Source organism: Biomphalaria glabrata, chromosome 1, assembly GCF_947242115.1.
Source record: "Biomphalaria glabrata chromosome 1, xgBioGlab47.1, whole genome shotgun sequence".
Classification (NCBI taxonomy): Eukaryota; Metazoa; Mollusca; class Gastropoda; family Planorbidae; genus Biomphalaria; species Biomphalaria glabrata.
The window spans coordinates 6665934-6684734 of record NC_074711.1 but is presented as its reverse complement, the minus strand read 5'-3'; the positions used below and the strand labels follow the sequence as shown (position 1 = coordinate 6684734).

Genomic DNA, 18801 nt, shown 5'->3' with positions numbered 1-18801 from the left:
AGTATCTTTGTGGGGGATTAAAGACTTTATTTTTTCCAGCTCAATTTTCATTTTTGGTTAATAAAAACTTTAAATTAAATCCAACAGAGGTATTTCACAACACATCATCACAAATCATCACAATACATCATCATAACACCCCAAAGACAAAGATTAAGAATCCAGTCTATGAGAAAGAGCTATATACCATGTCAACATTAGTAATGTTACATCTGTAGAAAATAACATCCATTGATACATGATATTGTTATAACCCTATTTGCGACGTGAAAGGGTTAACTGTGTGTGATCAGCTGACATATGTGACAGTAATACAGTTTAGCATGCTATATTGAAAGGCAATAGACAGTACTGGCATGAACTTTGCAAGTGAATAGCGCCCGTGTTATGGTCATCTGATCATAAGCCTGCGCAGACCAGAGAAAGTGAGTAGGAAAGCGGCAGTTCAAGACCGGAGAGCATTGAGACCGGGACTGTTAGTCAGCCATGAAGTCAGTCCTGGTGCAGTCCTCCAGTGAAACGTATGAATCCAGGAAGAGACATCAGAGTTTATGAGTTGAGTACAGTGATATACAGTGTAACGTTGTAGTAGTTGATTGTGTTGCCAATTGTGTCATATTGGCTGTTTTATTTTACCCTTATTAAAGTACCAGATTATTTGGAGCCTTGTTGTCAAGCTCTTGATGAGTTGTGTTGTGTTTAGCAGTGTTTACAGAAGGCCTGAATAGGGGAGAGATCGTAACAATATATATAGAATTTGTTTTGGGTAAGCTTGCATAATAAAGTTAATTTCTATTAATTGGATCAAATCATGATATGATTATATTAGTCTTCATAGCTGATTGGTTTGATGGTACGAACATTTTGGTATAACAAGTGTCCTTTGGTATTGGATGGCTGCCTGGTCGTGCGGTTTGCGTGCTGGACTGTCGTTTAGATTTATCGATGGTCCCGGGTTCAAACCTTGCCCGCTCCCATCCTCCATTGTCCTGCGGGAGGTTTGGACTAGGAAGTAAACTATCTTCAACTCTGAAGGAACATCCGAAATATGTAAAACAAACATTTTACATTTTATTGACTGAGGGTGGTCTGATTACTATATATACATATACATAAATACATAGCTCTACAACTTACTAAGATTATGGCAATGGCTGGACCAACAAATGCCCAAATTGTAGCCCTTTGGATAGACAGCCAACAGCTGGTGAAGATACAGATAGTATTTTATTTTTTAATAATTGAAGTTAAATAATTTAAATATATACTTTTGGGGTCATTAGTGTTTGATGTATGATTCAATTCTTATTACTTATATCCTAATATGAAATGAATTTATGGTTTAATGGTTAGACAATACATAGGCTATATGTCTCAAAGGACTAGAGCTGGGTAAAGATATGAATGAACTAAAAAGTACACACAGATTTATTTTAGTTATTAATTAACAAAACAATATAAATCCTCTCACCTTCTGTTATTACCGTATCCATCCCAGTCTACAGCAGCAGATATAGCAACCAGCACCAGAGGTACACCTGGGAAATGACAGCGTGAAGTTGTAAATGTGTGTGCTCGTGATATGTTTCTAGATCTACAAACCAAAGCTGTATTCAGTACCATCTTTAGGGATCAAGCCAGATACAACAAGGGACAATACTGTTTTTTTTTCTTTCATTGCTAGCTCAGTGACGCGAAGTAAAAATCCAGAAAACTTGTTTCAAATTGCACAAAAAATAGACATTTATCTCTCCAGAAAAATACATATTTTAGAATAATAGAAAGTCCTTTATTAAATAAATAAAAAAAATTTTTGTTTTGCAAAATCCTTATCATTTGAACAAATGTATTCATAGAAACAAAACCTGTTTTTTAACACTTAAGGATTTTTAACGCATGCAGTACATATACAATTTGTTATTTGCAAAGAATGTATATATAAACATTGTAACTCAAGTACATATAGACTCACCCCAGCCAAAGAAAATATAGTATAATATCCTGGACTTCTCAGTACCAAAGACGCGCACTACCTGACTATACAGGTGTAGTCCCTCAACTAGCATCCAGACAAAGGTGGCAGTGTACAGGTAATGGAGAGCAACAGCGACCACAGCACATACAACCTGTTGATACGACAACATATTTTGACACCCCTGTTTCCAGAAGAAGAGGCTGAATTTTTTTTTACGGAAATGTAGGAATTCATTCCTTACATCACCGTAATACATGGATACCCTTCATTATAGAGGGCCAACCCCCTTCACTTTCCCCCCAACTAATGTCAGGAAACCATCAAAAATGTTAGAGTAGCAATGACTTTGTCCAATTATTGACACAAATCTATAAGTATATCTCAATACTTTAGAAGTATATTGACACACTCTAGAAGTATATTGACACAAATCTAGATGTATATCGACACAAATCTAGAGGTATATCGACACAAATCTAGATGTATATTGAGACAAATCTAGATGTATATTGACACAAGTGTATATGTATATGGACACAAATCTAGATGTATAATGACACAAATCTAGAAGTATAGTGACACACTCTAGAAGTATATTGACACAAATTTAGAAGTATATTGACACACTCTAGAAGTATATTGACACAAATCTAGATGTATATCGACACAAATCTAGATGTATATCGACACAAATCTAGATGTATATCGACACAAATCTAAATGTATTTTGACACAAATGTAGATGTATATTGACACAAATCTAGATGTATATTGAAACAAATCTAGATGTATATCGACACAAATCTAGATGTATATTGAGACAAATCTAGATGTATATTGACACAAGTGTATATGTATATGGACACAAATCTAGATGTATGACACAAATCTAGAAGTATATTGACACAAATTTAGAAGTATATTGACACAAATCTAGATGTATATTGACATAGCCCTACAACCTTATCGTCCACAGCAGTCACCCCAGCGATGAAAGTTACTTGCGCCATCATGATAGTGATACATAAATTTCTATGCACACAAACTCTCTCAGAGTTGAGGGACCTGGAAGTGACAAGAGCAACAAATGAATTCAATTTGGATTTCCTTATGAAGTGAAATTGTTTAGGTTCTCTTCTACTGCTATGGTACTAGTTACAATATACTATTAAAAGTAAACAATCGTTTTTCTTTTTTGTTGTTGCTGAATCTGGTAACACAGTGCAATGATAATAACAAATGACTATTTAGATATGCATGTAGGCCTTACCGCCTTATACATACAACTTACCTTATGCAGGTAAAGACTGTGATGGCCATGATCTGTGTAATCAAAGTAACACTACATCCAATATAAGTAATGATACTTAGTGCTAGCGCATCTGCATCTTTCACCTGATCAAACAAAACAAGAAATCTGTATCTCGTTGAAATACTAGAAATGAATTATTCTCAATTTATTTTTGTCGTGCTATAGTCTCTCTTAGGATGAATAAGTAATACTGATGAATACACTTTGATATCATTTTATGAAGTTTCTCTAATTGAAACAAGTTTAATTCAACAGTAGCAATAGATTATGTATTCTCTTACTACTCGCATTAGTCTGCTCCCTAAATTGTTCTTGCTGACTTAATTAATGTGTACGTTTAGTTTTTCATTAGATTTACACGTTGACAAAGTCAAAACATTGTTATGACATTTTGTATAACTACTGAATAGGATTTGATTCGGAGTAAAATATGTTGGAAAAGAAACATACATTTTGAGATGCATTCGCAACATCTGAATATACAAAGACGTATTCATTATACTTTATGAGTGAGACTTGAAACCTCAACAATAGACTTTAAATAATATTGTCTATTCGTAACACTTCAAACCAACTCAAAAAGCTAATTTTAAATACTAAAATTAAAAAAATTATAACTTTTATATAGCGCCGAATCTTTTACTTATAGCATGCTCAAAACGCTATGGTCCATCTCAATTGTGGACCAGTGGGGAGGGGGTATCAGGGAGAAGGTTTTCCGTGCTGCCTTTAGGGGCTAAGTAAACACAACACTGCCTGATCGGGTATCGAACCTCCAGCCCCCTTCTTAGCCAAGCCAAGCCAAGTTCTAGAGTACTTAGCATCTCGATCACGCTTCAGACAAATTACCTGAAATTCTACTGTCTGCATCAAGATTGCAAAGTTGGTGGTGTGGTTGCAGTGACATTCGATGACACGCTCTTGCCGTAAAGCGCTGAGATTGTGTCTGTGGCCATGGGGGCCTCCCGAACGGTCAATAAGAGGGCCAAGCGCGGCGAAGCCCGCTGGTGGTCCCTGATCTTCGACGACCATACATCCCTTTGTGTCCCAAACATCGCCATCAGGGTTGTTACTTTGGAATATGTTAAGAAAGGAATGGCTTAGTGCATTAACCAACAAATGAATTAATGACATGAATAACATCCAGAGGTAAAAGAGGAAACACATTAGTGAAAAATAAATGTTTTCAATCTCTCCCTCCCCCACCCAAAAACAATGGTCAAAACTGACTAGACAACGCTTACTAAAATAAAAAGAAACAAACAAAAAACCCGAAAAACGAAAGGTCTACTGTTGCCTAATTTACTTTTGTATAAGTTGTGCTAGGATGGCTGAACGGTAAAGCACTTTGTTTCCCGGGAGCCCCGGGTTTGAATCCTAGTGAAGACTGAGATTTTTTTAATGATAGGATCTTTGGGCGCCTGTGAGTCCTCCCAGCTCTAATGGATATTTGACATTAGTTGGGGAAAAGTAAAGGTGGTTGGTCGTTGTGCAGGCCACATGACACCCTCGTTAACCGTGGGCCACAGAAACAGATGATCTTTACATCATCTGCCCTTTAGATCGCAAGGTCTGAAAGGGAAACATTTTTTTTTGTAAGTGGTGCTAAATATATCAAAAACCTGTTTAATTTTGACATTGCTTAACAAACACAGGAGTTACGGCGACCTCATAAGAATATGTGTAAAAAAAAACACTTTTTTTATTGCGTTCTAGATATGACTTCATAAATAAATCTACGTTAAAACACATAGTCCACTAGATAAACTAGTTTGAGCACTTTAACAATATAACTATAGATCTAGTAAGTTTAGGAAATACTGATCATCAATGTTAAAATATGCTTATATATATATAGTTTATGTGTACTGTGTAGACACCAGTTACAACACACGTAGTGGCAAGAATAATTTTAAAGTTACCTTTCATTAGCTCTTTGGAAAGCACAAACTGCGAAATCTTTTACTTATAGCATGCTCAAAACGCTATGGTCCATCTCAATTGTGGACCAGTGGGGAGGGGGTATCAGGGAGAAGGTTTTCCGTGCTGCCTTTAGGGGCTAAGTAAACACAACACTGCCTGATCGGGTATCGAACCTCCAGCCCCCTTCTTAGCCAAGCCAAGCCAAGTTCTAGAGTACTTAGCATCTCGATCACGCTTCAGACAAATTACCTAGATTCTAGATTCTAGATATGACTTCATAAATAAATCTACGTTAAAACACATAGTCCACTAGATAAACTAGTTTGAGCACTTTAACAATATAACTATAGATCTAGTAAGTTTAGGAAATACTGATCATCAATGTTAAAATATGCTTATATATATATAGTTTATGTGTACTGTGTAGACACCAGTTACAACACACGTAGTGGCAAGAATAATTTTAAAGTTACCTTTCATTAGCTCTTTGGAAAGCACAAACTGCGACATTGCTGTCATTCTTTTAGAAATAAAACAAAACCAAAAAATGTTTACAAGTTGCTCGAGTAGAGATTTTAAAATATCAACTAGCCTAAATAATGTCAAGGACGCTAAATTTAACATCAAAGTTGCCAACTAACTAGAAGTTATAAACTGAAGAGCTGAATTAGCGAAATAAAGAATATATACTTCGTTAGACGCAAAGCATGTAATAAGTGTTTCAATGGACCTCATTCACCAATCGTAAACAAACAACATTTAGCCACGTGATAATATTGATAAAACAATGAAAAAAAGGTATCACGTGAAGAGATAGAGAATCACGTGGCTAAATGTTGTTTGCTTATGATTGGTGAATGAGGTCCATTGGTTTGGATCAGTCATGTAAGTAGCTTTGTTATCTAATTTGTATGGGGGACTAATCAAGCTTATACCACCACTTCAGTCAAGTACGCTTTCATTTCCCTTGAAAAGGGAACTAATTCATTATAAAGCACCACTTCAGTCAAGTACTATTTCTTTTCCTTGTTTGGGATATCAAACAAAGTAATTTATTAACAATAGCTTATTAATTAATTGGATATTTTTTTAAATTGATTCTTGTGTTGTCAGGTAAAAGAAATAATTGTGCGAAATTTCAGCTTGATCCGAGATTGGATGTCAGAGAAATAACGTGTACAAATTTTTAGCCAGATAGATAGACACACAGACAGACAGAGTTGATATAAGCTTTGTAAAAAATGTATTTCTTCAGTGATAATACTTGGAAATCAGTTACGGGATTAAAAAAGAAACCTAAGCCTATCAGCAAGTTCTTCATTTAAAACACTATAAAAGCTCGGCTAATTATAATTTTCCCGCCATTTATGAAATGATATGGAGGACAAGTTATGAGGATCCTCTTGTTATTAATATTATTCATTTATCATGCTCGTTTCATTCTGGTGCTACCTCCAAGTGGAGGTGGAGGTATCTGGTGGAGGTCATTGGCTAATATGCATGACTAAATGCATGACGCGTAGGATGTTATCATATTCTTTTTTTAAAGTAACGTTTTATATAGGATCTGGGAAAAATATATATGCCATGCCCTTTAGCGCTCTGACAACATAAACAGCTCGAGTTAAATACTCATTTTCAAATGTATAGTCTCAATCGAGACTTTAACTCGATGCCCTTAGTGTGATAACCTTAAGGGGTTAAATGCCAAATGGTCAGAGGCGGACTGGGTGTCAAAATCGGCCCGGCCATTTCTATACCACAGATTGTGTATCATTATCATGTGATGGGCAGCCAATCATACCTGTTCTCAATATCATTATGTTAAGTTTGATAATGTAATGATAAATGTAGGTATGCATACAGTGAACTCTATAATCTTTATAAGAAATATGGACATTATGCTGCTTTTACATCGCTAAGTGTGTGGGCTCTAAAAGCCTGCCAATAAGACTACGCATGTAGACTATTACATTATTTCGGAACATGTGTTCCATTAAATTAGTATTAGACTGTAGAGCCTGTAAAAGATGTTTTTCAAACACAACGCTCAGTGGGCCCATTTTATAACGACCTTTAACAGTTTAATACATGCTATAGTGGCATCCATGCGGCCCTTTGCTCGAATGCCCATATAGTCAGTCCGCCCATTCACACAGCCCAATTCATTTCTAGTTGGTCTTATATTTAAACGATTTTATAATGTACCAGAAACCTGTATTACAAAAAATACAAGCATTTAATCTCTTTAAGATAAAAAATATATTTGTCATACAGAAAATTGAAACTCATAGTGATAAATTCAAAAGTTTAAAATTGTTTCGTTAAAAAAAAAATTCAAAAAAATAATTTTTCACTTTATTTCCTTTCAATTTCGCATTTAAAAAAAGTGGGAAACAAAAAGTTTATCTTTCAGACCAACCTCGTAAGATTTTGCCAGAAGAGAAAAGTTGTGGATGACATTGACCTTTGACTTCTCCATGTACGCTTTCAAGGTCAAGACTGGACTCACCAGCGCGGCATCGAAAAGGTCGTCTTGACTAGAGAAATATATACAAAACTAAGACCTATGCTGAGTTTAATAGGTACCTGTGTTGAGACAGCTATTTCTAAATGGATACCTAAGATAATATTAATATAGTTTCTCTTGCATTCAGAGCTTATAATATCACGTGATCATGGGACAATTGTTCTATATTAATTTAATGATAGACACTAACGAAGTAACGTCTGTATTTTATAAGATAAGAAAGGACCTACCTTTGGTGGATAAATTGAACGTTGCTCCTCGGTAGATGCATTATCATAGCGGAGACAAATATACGAGCTGAAAAAACAACAACTGTTTGTAGACTCTTCTTTATGGAATTATATTGATAGTGAATAGTGAATTAAAGTAGAATCAGCTAATCAATGGCATACAGACCCAATATCTGAGCCACAAGACTGGAAATTGTGTTGGCTGTCTGCTTTTATTTGGAAGCATTTTTATAGGCAGGTGTTAACCCTCCCAGGAGAAGGGGCTAAGGCGTGGAGGCCTAGCTGGCACCTCAACCAGATAGCTTTAGGCAGGAGGGTCTAAGGCGTGGAGGCCTATCTGGCCCCTCAATCAGATAGCTTCAGGCAGGAGGGTCTAAGGCGTGGAGGCCTAGCTGGCCCCTCAACCAGGTAGCTTCAGGCAGGAGGGTCTAAGGCGTGGAGGCCTAGCTGGCCCCTCAACCAGGTAGCTTCAGGCAGGAGGGTCTAAGGCGTGGAGGCCTAGCTGGCACCTCAACCAGGTAGCTTCAGGCAGGAGGGTCTAAGGCGTGGAGGCCTAGCGGGCCCCTCAACCAGGTAGCTTCAGACAGGAGGGTCTAAGGCGTGGAGGCCTAGCTGGCCCCTCAACCAGGTAGCTTCAGGCAGGAGGGTCTAAGGCGTGGAGGCCTAGCTGGCCCCTCAACCAGGTAGCTTCAGGCAGGAGGGTCTAAGGCGTGGAGGCCTAGCTGGCCCCTCAACCAGGTAGCTTCAGGCAGGAGGGTCTAATGCGTGGAGGCCTAGCTGGCACCTCAACCAGGTAGCTTAAGACAGGAGGGTCTAAGGCGTGGAGGCCTAGCTGGCCCCTCAACCAGGTAGCTTCAGACAGGAGGGTCTAAGGCGTGGAGGCCTAGCTGGCCCCTCAACCAGGTAGCTTCAGGCAGGAGGGTCTAAGGCGTGGAGGCCTAGCTGGCCCCTCAACCAGGTAGCTTCAGGCAGGAGGGTCTAAGGCGTGGAGGCCTAGCTGGCCCCTCAACCAGGTATCTTCAGGCAGGAGGGTCTAAGGCGTGGAGGCCTAGCTGGCACCTCAACCAGATAGCTTCAGGCAGGAGGGTCTAAGGCGTGGAGGCCTAGCTGGAACCTCAACCAGATAGCTTCAGGCAGGAGGGTCTAAGACGTGGAGGCCTAGCTGGCCCCTCACCCAGATAGCTTCAGGCAGGAGGGTCTAAGACGTGGAGGCCTAGCTGGCCCCTCAACCAGGTAGCTTCAGGCAGGAGGGTCTAAGACGTGGAGGCCTAGCTGGCCCCTCACCCAGATAGCTTCAGGCAGGAGGGTCTAAGACGTGGAGGCCTAGCTGGCACCTCAACCAGGTAGCTTCAGGCAGGAGGGTCTCGTTAGCCTTGGTTGTCTCGAGACCCATCGTTATAGAAGGCCTGAACACTGTCCTGCAACGTCACAACCTGTGGGCTGATTAGACCAATAGCTTGTTGCCATGTCACGATCTGTACGTGTCTACGCAAACCCAATTGCGACCTGCATATTTTTCCGCATCTCGTGCAGACAAAGACGTTATCCCCGAGGTCTATGTTTTCTTTACGTTTTCTGCGCCTGTCTTCAATAAAGGCTTTCCTTTGGGTCTCAAATGTGTGTCCCGCAGCCTTTGTGAGAGCTCTTCAACTGTCAGAGGCCATCTGCTTTCCTCTATGTTAGTAAGGGCAAAAAGGCGCTTGAGTTGATCTTTATAGCGCTTTCGGAGGCACCTTCAAAGCTCGCCAAAGAAGATTGCCTTTGGCATGCAGTCAACTCCCATGGATATGTTTCCCACCTAGTGCAGCTGTTGAACAGTAAATAGTGATACTTTATTATCCACACCGGCGTCCAGCAGAACATAGTTATTTGTAATGTAGTCTTGCCAGCGTATGCCTATTATAGAAGGATACTTGATGGAGGCGTTCGAGGAGCCTTATATGCCTTCGATAGAGCATCCAGGTCTCAGACCCATACAAAAGTGTGGTGAGAACTACTGCTTTATAAAAATTTGATTTGTGTTGCTAAGTGAAGAGACCTATTCCTCCATAGCTTTATTAAGTCACCAAACGCGCTGTTGGCCTTTGCGAGACAGTTGTCTATCTCTCTTAAAGCATCGTTGGACATTCTGCTGACCATTTGGGTCAAGTGGTCAACTACGTTAAGGAGATGGTCATTCAAATTGATTTGTGGAGCTGGGTTAGTTAGTTTTTAATGTTGATGGACAGATCACGATGCTAATAGCTCATTTGACAACGATTGTGTACAGATGATGTCCATCTTCGAATCCGAACGTAATGTAATAATTATAATAACGATTATGTACAATGTTGATAGGCGCTTATCTTAAGATGAAGCTATAGGTAATGGTAAATTTATTTACCTTTTAAATAATGCATTGAAGGTTTAGGGTCTGAAACGAGGAAAAATACACACACACACTAACACATAAACACCACAAACACACAACATGATATTACCTGAATTATTGACTTGTTGACTAGGAGCGATGTCCTCGATAGTTATCACCCCTGACTTCATCTGCAGAGTTCTGCCCCTTATAGCGCCGTAAACTGATTTCACCATAAACATATCTAGGCAAGAAATAATTGCAAGCCATGCATTACATAACATATCAGAACTTTGCTATATATTTTTATAAATGTAAATGGCTATATTCTAAAGACGTGTTTGGTTGAAGGTGCTGGAAAATTATGCTACAATTTATAATTATACTTAGTTTATTTAGAAAGCAGTACATAGATGTAACTTTGCCTCCGGCAGATTTTGCAATTGATCTGGTGTACTTGAAGAAGCCGAGAGGGCCGGGAAGAGCTGGGAAACCATCAAAAAACTAGTAAGAGACCTTGGAGAGTGGCATGTTTTTGTCGAGGCCCTATGTTCCATTAGGAATTAAAAGGAGGGATGATGATAATGGTGCCAAATGTAATGCAAAGCTTTCCTTTGGTTCACATTGGCAAGGTCGAGAGAGAGAGACCATGACGTCACCCATGACCCCTTTAGTTAAGGCGCAGGAATGCGCCCCAGAGAGGAATCTCCAGTCTTGCTGGAAAACGGCTAAAACAACACAGGAGGCAATAGTTACTGGTTATAAGTCCAAATTATTCTGCCTCGACTCAAGAAGAAACTAAAACCAGTGACTCATCTGGGCTCATCCACTGTCTTCCAAGACAGAAGGAGCCATATCCATAGATCTGCTTGAAGTGTCGTCAGAGCGGTGGCAATGCGATATAAAAAAAAGTCCAAGCCTACTCCAGTTTAAATGCGCACTAATTGCGTCTATATCTTTGACTTGAATACATTAAATATAGATAGAAGTATGATGCATGATTAGATTGGACGAAATGATCAGCATGATTTAACACGTGGAGACGTTTGAGAAAAAATCTCTAGCGTGTAGAAAAAAACCTGTATAATTAAAAAAAAAAAAAGAAATATAGCACATATACACCTAGGTGTACAAACACATATATATAGCACATATAAGCGTAAATATGGCACATAATGACGTATGTGTACAACATGTATACATTAGTGTAGTACATATAGGACGTAATTATCTTCTTTTTTTTTTTTGAAGCAACGTCTGTAATATATAAGATATAAATTTAAGTGCATTACATACAGATGTATGTACAGTATAGCATTTATCTGCATGGCTTACTGCCCTGTTTGTACAAACATTTTGGGCTGCAGCTTATATAAAAGCATGCCTTCTATCTATATATTCAATTAAATAAAAAATTTAAGTAAAATTCTATTTCTGCAAAAGAATGAACCCATTTTATGTTTACGTATGAAATAAGCAATGACCCTAGACTTACCTAACTGATCAAGAGTGAAGGAAAATTCTTTAAAGTCGGGGTCGCTGTCTTCAGATAGAACCACATTATCCGTAAATAGTTCCGCCTTTTCCAGTAGATCAGATTTTCTCTTGTAAACAAAAAGAAATATTTAGAGTTGAGTCCTAAATTTAAAACAACTTTTACAGCACCACTTAGCTTGAAAAAAGTTTATTTGTTTTTAAAGACACAAACATAAAGTAGAAACTGAATGGACTCAACAAATTTAAACTCATTCTAAGAATCATTTCAGTTTAAATAGTGTAGCGGTTTCACAAATAAATTACATACATACATAAAACACTGAACCATAATCTTCAAATACAAAAACAAAATTTAATAAAATACTCTGAAAGACACAAAGATAAAGGCACATTCCTCGTTCCATATGCTAGGACAAATTTGTACAAATACTCCTTCTTCCCTAGTGCTATTAGAGCATGGAATGGGTTGCCTGATCTAGCCAGGAAAACCGGTGACTTGGCAGAATTTAAGTCATTGGTTAATATGCATGACTGAATGCATGACTCGTAGGACGTAATCATCTTCTTTGAAGTAACGTCTGTATTATATAAGATAAGCAAAAGTAAAGTAGCAATTATATAATATTATGTTACCTTTTCAGTGCAAGAAGATTCATAAGGTTGACAAAACCCAAGATTCACATCAAGGATCCGGGCATACAGCTAGAAAGTAGGAAATAGATCTAGGTCACTCAAAAAACAAAGCACTCGATATTTAAAATCATATGTTATTTAGATCTAACCACGATATAGGAAATCTGCATTTTAATCACTGTACTAATACGTATTGAGTTTTCACAATAAAATAAGATAAAAAAATTATAGCTTTGTATCTCATTTGTGGACAGTGGGGGGTAGGGGTATCTAGGAGAAGGTTTTTCCGTGCTGCTTTTAGGCGCTCAGTAAACACAACTCTGCTCGAGTCATGTGTCGAACCTCGAGGCCCTTCATAGGTAGCCAAGTTCAAGCGCACTTAGCCTCTCGACCACGCTTCAACAATAACCTAAACCTACCCGTTTCACGATACTTTATGAAGAATAGTTTTAGCAAATGTTTTGTAATAATAATAATAAATATTTCGCTTAAAGTGTCCTAGAACAGATTATGTGCGATTAGAAATATTTTTACTATTTTTTTTCCTCAATTTTATGCTTTTAGCATTCTCAATAAGCTATGTTTTACATGTTTCGGATGTTCCTTCAGAGTTGAAGATAGTTTACTTCTTAGTCCAAACCTCCCGCAGGACGACGGGGGATGGGAGCGGGCAGGATTTGAACCCTCGACCATCGATAAATCCGAACGACAGTCCAGCGCGCAAACCTCACGATGATCCTATCACTGGTCTGGACCAGATGGAAAGGGATGCAGGAGAGACTAAATGTACCTGTATGTCATCCACCAATTGGGTCACCGCCCCTTTTCCAATCATCTCTGATAAATCGTCAAGCAGTTCGTAAAATGATGTCATCACATTCTGGTTACGCTTGCGCGAGTCTGAGGTCAAATTGATGACCGTTGCCAAGCAATCCTCAACAGATGACGTATTACACTGAAATTGAAACGTGTACTCATCAAACGATAAAAAAAAAAAACAATAACTTTTGGATGCCACTGTATATTTGGAGCTATCAGAGAAAGTGAGTTGGACTTTATGTGCAATCTCTTTCATCCAAATCACTAAGTAGACAACCCCGTTTTTTGTTTTATGATAAACCTTGGTTTTATTTGTTTGTTTTACATGTTCTTTCAGAGTTTGAAGAAGATTACATCCTAGCTCATGCCTCCCGCACAGGAGCGTAACTAGGAATTTTCCATCGTCTTGGGGCCCGGGGGGCTTGACCTCTTTTGGGGCCCCTTCATTTTGCGTAATATTTAATTTTTAATGTAAAAAAACACTTATTTTGGGGCCCCTCTCAAGTGGGGGCCCGGAGGGATTTTCAAATTCTCCCCCCTCCTCCCCCCACCCTAGATACGCCACTGCTCCCGCAGGGCGGTGGGAGATGTCAGCGAGAGTGGTTCAAACACTGTGCATTGAGCATTGAACGACAGTCCGGAGCGCATACCGCACGACAAGGCAGCCATCATTTCATTTAAGTGAGCTTTTTATAAGATTATCATATAATAGTTAATACAGTGATTACAGAAATGGGTTTTCGACTCCTTTAGTCCGGGTTTATAAATTTATAAGTTTATAAGGCAATCTTTCTGTTTCTTCCTAGTTTTTTTTTATAGGGCTTTTCAAGCTTATGCAATATTTTTTCCTGTGCGTCTCTGTTCGCCCATTTGTGTATACAATCGTTTGCCCTTAAGTAATGGGGCTCTTCTGAGTTTATTATGTGTCCGTGACAGTCGGTCGCGTTTACATTTAAAAACGTATTCTCCTTTAACCTTTTCAAAATTATCTTTCTTTCGGTGGTGCAATTTATGAATAATGTAATGAATTTACATTATTAATAAAATATTTCTAAAGCAAATAATACTTTGGTTATCACTGCTCTAGTTATAATCTCTGTTGATTTTTTAATTGTAATTATTTGAAAATGTACAAAATCTGAAGTGAAAATCATATCAGTATTTGAAATATGATCATGAATATTGAGACGCAGACGACGAAAAGGAAACTCGTGGTCAATAACATTGTCTTCATCAGATGCAGCAAAATATGCAGGTCACATCTGGGTTTGCGTGGCTACGTAGAAGATTGATTGATATATATATATATATTGTAATATCGATTTTTTTCCCCTTTTCTTAGCATTCGATTTTGTGTGATTGTGTGATAGGGGTAAAGCAGACAATCTTATATCAACATAATAATCACAAAAACCCCTTTCCATCCTCACAACAGTGACCCACTAGAGAAAAAAAAGAATATAAAATACATCTAGTAGGAACAGAACTAATACATTATTAATAGTGTAGTTTGCTCTGTGTTTTAAAAAAAAAGTTAAAAATTTACCCGCATTTTGGTGACAATTTTCTCTCTGAATTGAAAATCTTGTGGAATGTCTGTAGTCAAGTTTTCAAATGTTGGCGTTGTACTTACTTCTTCAGTAGTCAAAATCTGCTTTAATTTTTCTGTTGTTTTGTCTCCTGTATTAACGATAGGTGGTTGATTAGTTGTGGTAAACGTCAATGGACGCTGCGCCTGATGTGCGTTTGCTGCGGTGGTGGTAGGCGCCAAAATCAAGGTGGGCGCACTTGACGTGATGCCGGCAGTGGCGCTGGTAACGGGTTCGGGAGTCGACAAAGTCTTAGGCTCTGTGGACGATTCAGCCTTGCTCACTTTGGGCGGGTAGGAGACGGTTGAAAGTGATCCTGCCAGGGAAGTGTGCGAGCTGTCGGTCAAGTCGTGAGTCGATGTAGTACAGTCCTTGCAGTTGCAGTGGCTACTCGAGCCTTTATTGTGGCATTCACCGTGACATTCACCATGACAGCATTCACTATGGCAGCATTCACAATGACTCACAATATGGTCATTTCTTTTAAGTCTCTCCAATTTCTGCATATCTCCCGTCTCTCCTTTCTTATTCCCACCATTTGTGACTTGAATACCAATCGCGTTCAATTTTAATTTGTTCCTCATCTCGTCATTTTTAGCAACACTTTTTAATTTGTCACCAGGTTCCAAATTTCGATGAGTCTGTATCAATCGTCTAACACGTGATTGAAGTTTGTTGTTTCTAGCGACAGCTATGATCCTTCTTTTGTCTTTACTTTGTCTTTGATACAATAAATGTTTTGGTCTACTTAATGGATGAATACGCTGCCCACTATATAAAGCCTGTTGACTGTCAGTAAATTTTGGCTGTACGGTCCAGTGTTTAGGCCGATGATTAACATTATTCATATTTGAAGTCCTGAAAACTATAAAAACTTTAAAAGCGTCTTGCAGAGTTTGGTAGGTTCGTAACCAAACATTGTACCAGAGAAACTTGTCTTGATTAAAGTCTAAAGGAAACTGTGTAGTCACGCTTCTTGTGGGTGTGTTTTTAAATTCAATTTCCGGTTTGTCAACACCACTTGTTGATTTTGAGAACATTTCTCTATTTCGTTGGTACTTTGTCGCTTCTGAATAGCCGCTATTAGACGCTGCTTGCTCGACAGAGGTTAAGTCTGTCGCTACGCTGCTTGCGCCAATCTTAACGCCATCTACTTGTGCTATACGCTCTCTATTACGAAACGTTTGGTTAAAATGATTGCCTATAAAAAAAGGAAAATTATTAATAGCAAAAGAATAAAATTACCGATGAATCAAATCTTACAAAACTTAGGATATAATAACAAACTTTTAAGATTAACAAAATAATTAGTCACCGACTTGATATAAATTAATTTATGAATTATTCTATAAATTTCAGACGTTCCTTCAAATAAAAAGATAACTACTAAACAATGTAGAGATCTAGATCTAAAAATAAAGTATTTTACTGGTCGCAGGTCTGTCCTATACATAATACCTCGACCTAGAAAAGTCTGGAAAATGTTTAAAGCACTGGATGGTTGCTTGGTCTTGTAGAATGCGCTTCAGACTTCGCTGCCGATGGTCCCAAGTTAAAACCTTGCCTGCTTCCTTCTGACGTCACGAACTGTGGCGTGGTTACGAGCTAATGGTCTAAACTGATCACAGGTTGTGACATCGCAACTCAGTGTTTAGGCCTCCTATGACGACTGGTCCCGTTCCCAACCCAGGAAGTTTAGACTAGGACGAAATAATCCTCATTTCTGAAGGATTGTCCGAAACCTATGGACAAACAAAACTGCTAAGGCAATTGATATATGCAGTGGCGTAGTTAGTGTGGGGGGAGGATTTGAATATACCCCCGGGCCCCCACTTAAAAGGGGGGGGAGAGAAAATTAGTGTTTTTTGCATTAAATATTAAATATTACGCAAAATGCATGGGCCTCAAAAGAGGTCAAGCCCCCCGGGCCCCCAAATGATGGGAAATTCCTAGCTACGCCCCTGGATATAGGTGAACTATCTTACCGTTCTCATTCTCAAACTGACAGATAAAAGGAAGTTGGATGCCACAATCATCAAGCGTCCACGTGACGTCCAAGTATGGCGAGAATTGGTTAACAGTGACGTAACAGCACAGTTCATTCTGCAATCTACACATCAAATGATGACGCAAAATATTAACCAAAAGCTTTAAATTCTTAGGAAAAATAAATCACACAAAAAAATCTAACATCGACAATTCGACATCATTATCTAATCAACACCTTCCTTGTTGTTTTCAATGCAACATATGTTTGAGTTTATTTCAAAAAAAGTAATAACCTTAATGTGTATGCCAAATTAAGTTATTTAACGAAACAAAAGTTTTAGGAGTTCAAACACAAAGATAGGGAACAAATCGAAATGAATATTGATTATTACGTTAAAGTAAAATTAATTAAGTGGGAATAAGATTAACGAGCAAACGATAACAACTTGTGCATATCGTGGCCTCGTTGGGAAGCTCCTTTGGACAAATCTTTAGCAGAGGCGGGATGGTTTACATCGTAATTGGAATCTAGTGCTGAATACGAGTTTCGTATATCAGAAGTTAAATCTGATGACCCAGATATCCAATTGCATTCAGATGATCCCTAGTTATATGTTCACAAATTTAGAAATCGGAAGTTCTCAAATTTGTTTGGTAAATGAAACCAATAATCTCCATTTCTTTAGTTTACTCTTCTGTGTAGAAACTGGAAGCTACTAGAATTTTAATAGCTTCTTGTTTATTAGTAATTCTGGTAATTTTGATGCGTACCACACGTGACTTTGAGCACAAAAAAACAACAACACCTGCCATTTAGTGGATTGCCTGATTGAATTGGAAGGCATATGCAATCTGGCTTTGGGATCTGGATTCAAAATGATACATAAGCTGCAGTCTAGTTCCAGGTGAAAAAAAGAAAAGCAGGAAATCGCTGTAATAACTTAAACGATTGGGAGATAAAACTATAAGAATATGAAGGTATTGCTGGGGTGTGCTGTAAAGCCTGTAGTTAAAGAAATCTAGAACCAGATCTCGATAAATTGGCTTACATACAGAGTACCAGTGGAGTAGCTAGGGTATTTGATGCCAAAAAAAAAAAAAAAAGAAAAACAAAATGTACACTCTAAATAGAATTGCTGATGAAGATCTGGACATGAAATATTTGTTTCCAAACGACTTAACTGATTTCTAGCAATATAAAAATGTGACGTGTTGTCCACTGTTCCATCTAGCCAAGTCACCTTGTCGCCCACAGGTTTTTGTGTTCGCAGACCAACCCAGTAGGATACTGTAGGCCTGGAACAGAGAGAGAAGTGTGGTCAACATCACTCAGCGTTCACATAAACGTGTCATTGTAAGTAACTCACAAACAAACAATGGTAAAAAACAACAGAAAGAAACAACAGAAACTAACAACAGAAACAAATAGAAAAAAAAACAGAAACAAGCAACAGAAAGAAACAACTAAAACAATCAAACAAAAACAAACATCAGAAAACAAACAGAAAGAAACAACTGAAACTAACAACAGAAACAAATAGAAAAAAACAACAGAAACAAGCAACAGAAAGAAACAACTAAAACAATCAAACAAAAACAAACATCAGAAAACAAACAGAAAGAAACAACTGAAACTAACAACAGAAACAAATAGAAAAAAACAACAGAAACAAGCAACAGAAAGAAACAACTAAAACAATCAAACAAAAACAAACATCAGAAAACTAACAGAAAGAAACAACTGAAACTAACTACAGAAACAAATAGAAAAAAACAACAGAAACAAGCAACAGAAAGAAACAACTAAAACAATCAAACAAAAACAAACATCAGAAAACAAACAGAAAGAAACAACTGAAACTAACAAAAGAAAATAAAACAGAAATGAGATGAAAGCCTGGACATTAGCTATGATTGGAACGATGTCGCCCACACAGCAGTTCCACGCCACTGA

At 38.1% G+C, this 18801-nt stretch overlaps 1 protein-coding gene across 4 annotated transcripts in view; it reads right to left on the bottom strand.

The window, feature by feature from the left end:
- Positions 1-18801, bottom strand: part of LOC106070697 (adhesion G-protein coupled receptor G2-like) — a 32029-nt gene that overhangs the window by 5811 nt on the left and 7417 nt on the right. For 3 of the 4 annotated variants that reach the window (XM_056018865.1, XM_056018866.1, XM_056018873.1), the window contains 16 exons: positions 18030-18143; positions 16844-16968; positions 14816-14949; positions 13241-13405; positions 12451-12519; positions 11816-11924; positions 10451-10564; positions 7971-8037; positions 7633-7750; positions 5684-5730; positions 4137-4359; positions 3267-3370; positions 2938-3040; positions 1973-2126; positions 1472-1538; positions 1138-1204 (listed from right to left, as the gene is read on the bottom strand). In XM_056018865.1, coding sequence (XP_055874840.1) covers positions 1138-1204; positions 1472-1538; positions 1973-2126; positions 2938-3040; positions 3267-3370; positions 4137-4359; positions 5684-5730; positions 7633-7750; positions 7971-8037; positions 10451-10564; positions 11816-11924; positions 12451-12519; positions 13241-13405; positions 14816-14949; positions 16844-16968; positions 18030-18143 — 1780 coding nt within the window. Of the gene's footprint in view, positions 1-1137; positions 1205-1471; positions 1539-1972; positions 2127-2937; positions 3041-3266; positions 3371-4136; positions 4360-5683; positions 5731-7632; positions 7751-7970; positions 8038-10450; positions 10565-11815; positions 11925-12450; positions 12520-13240; positions 13406-14815; positions 16057-16843; positions 16969-18029; positions 18144-18801 lie in introns of those variants that run through there. The other variant, XM_013230654.2, reaches the window with a different exon arrangement.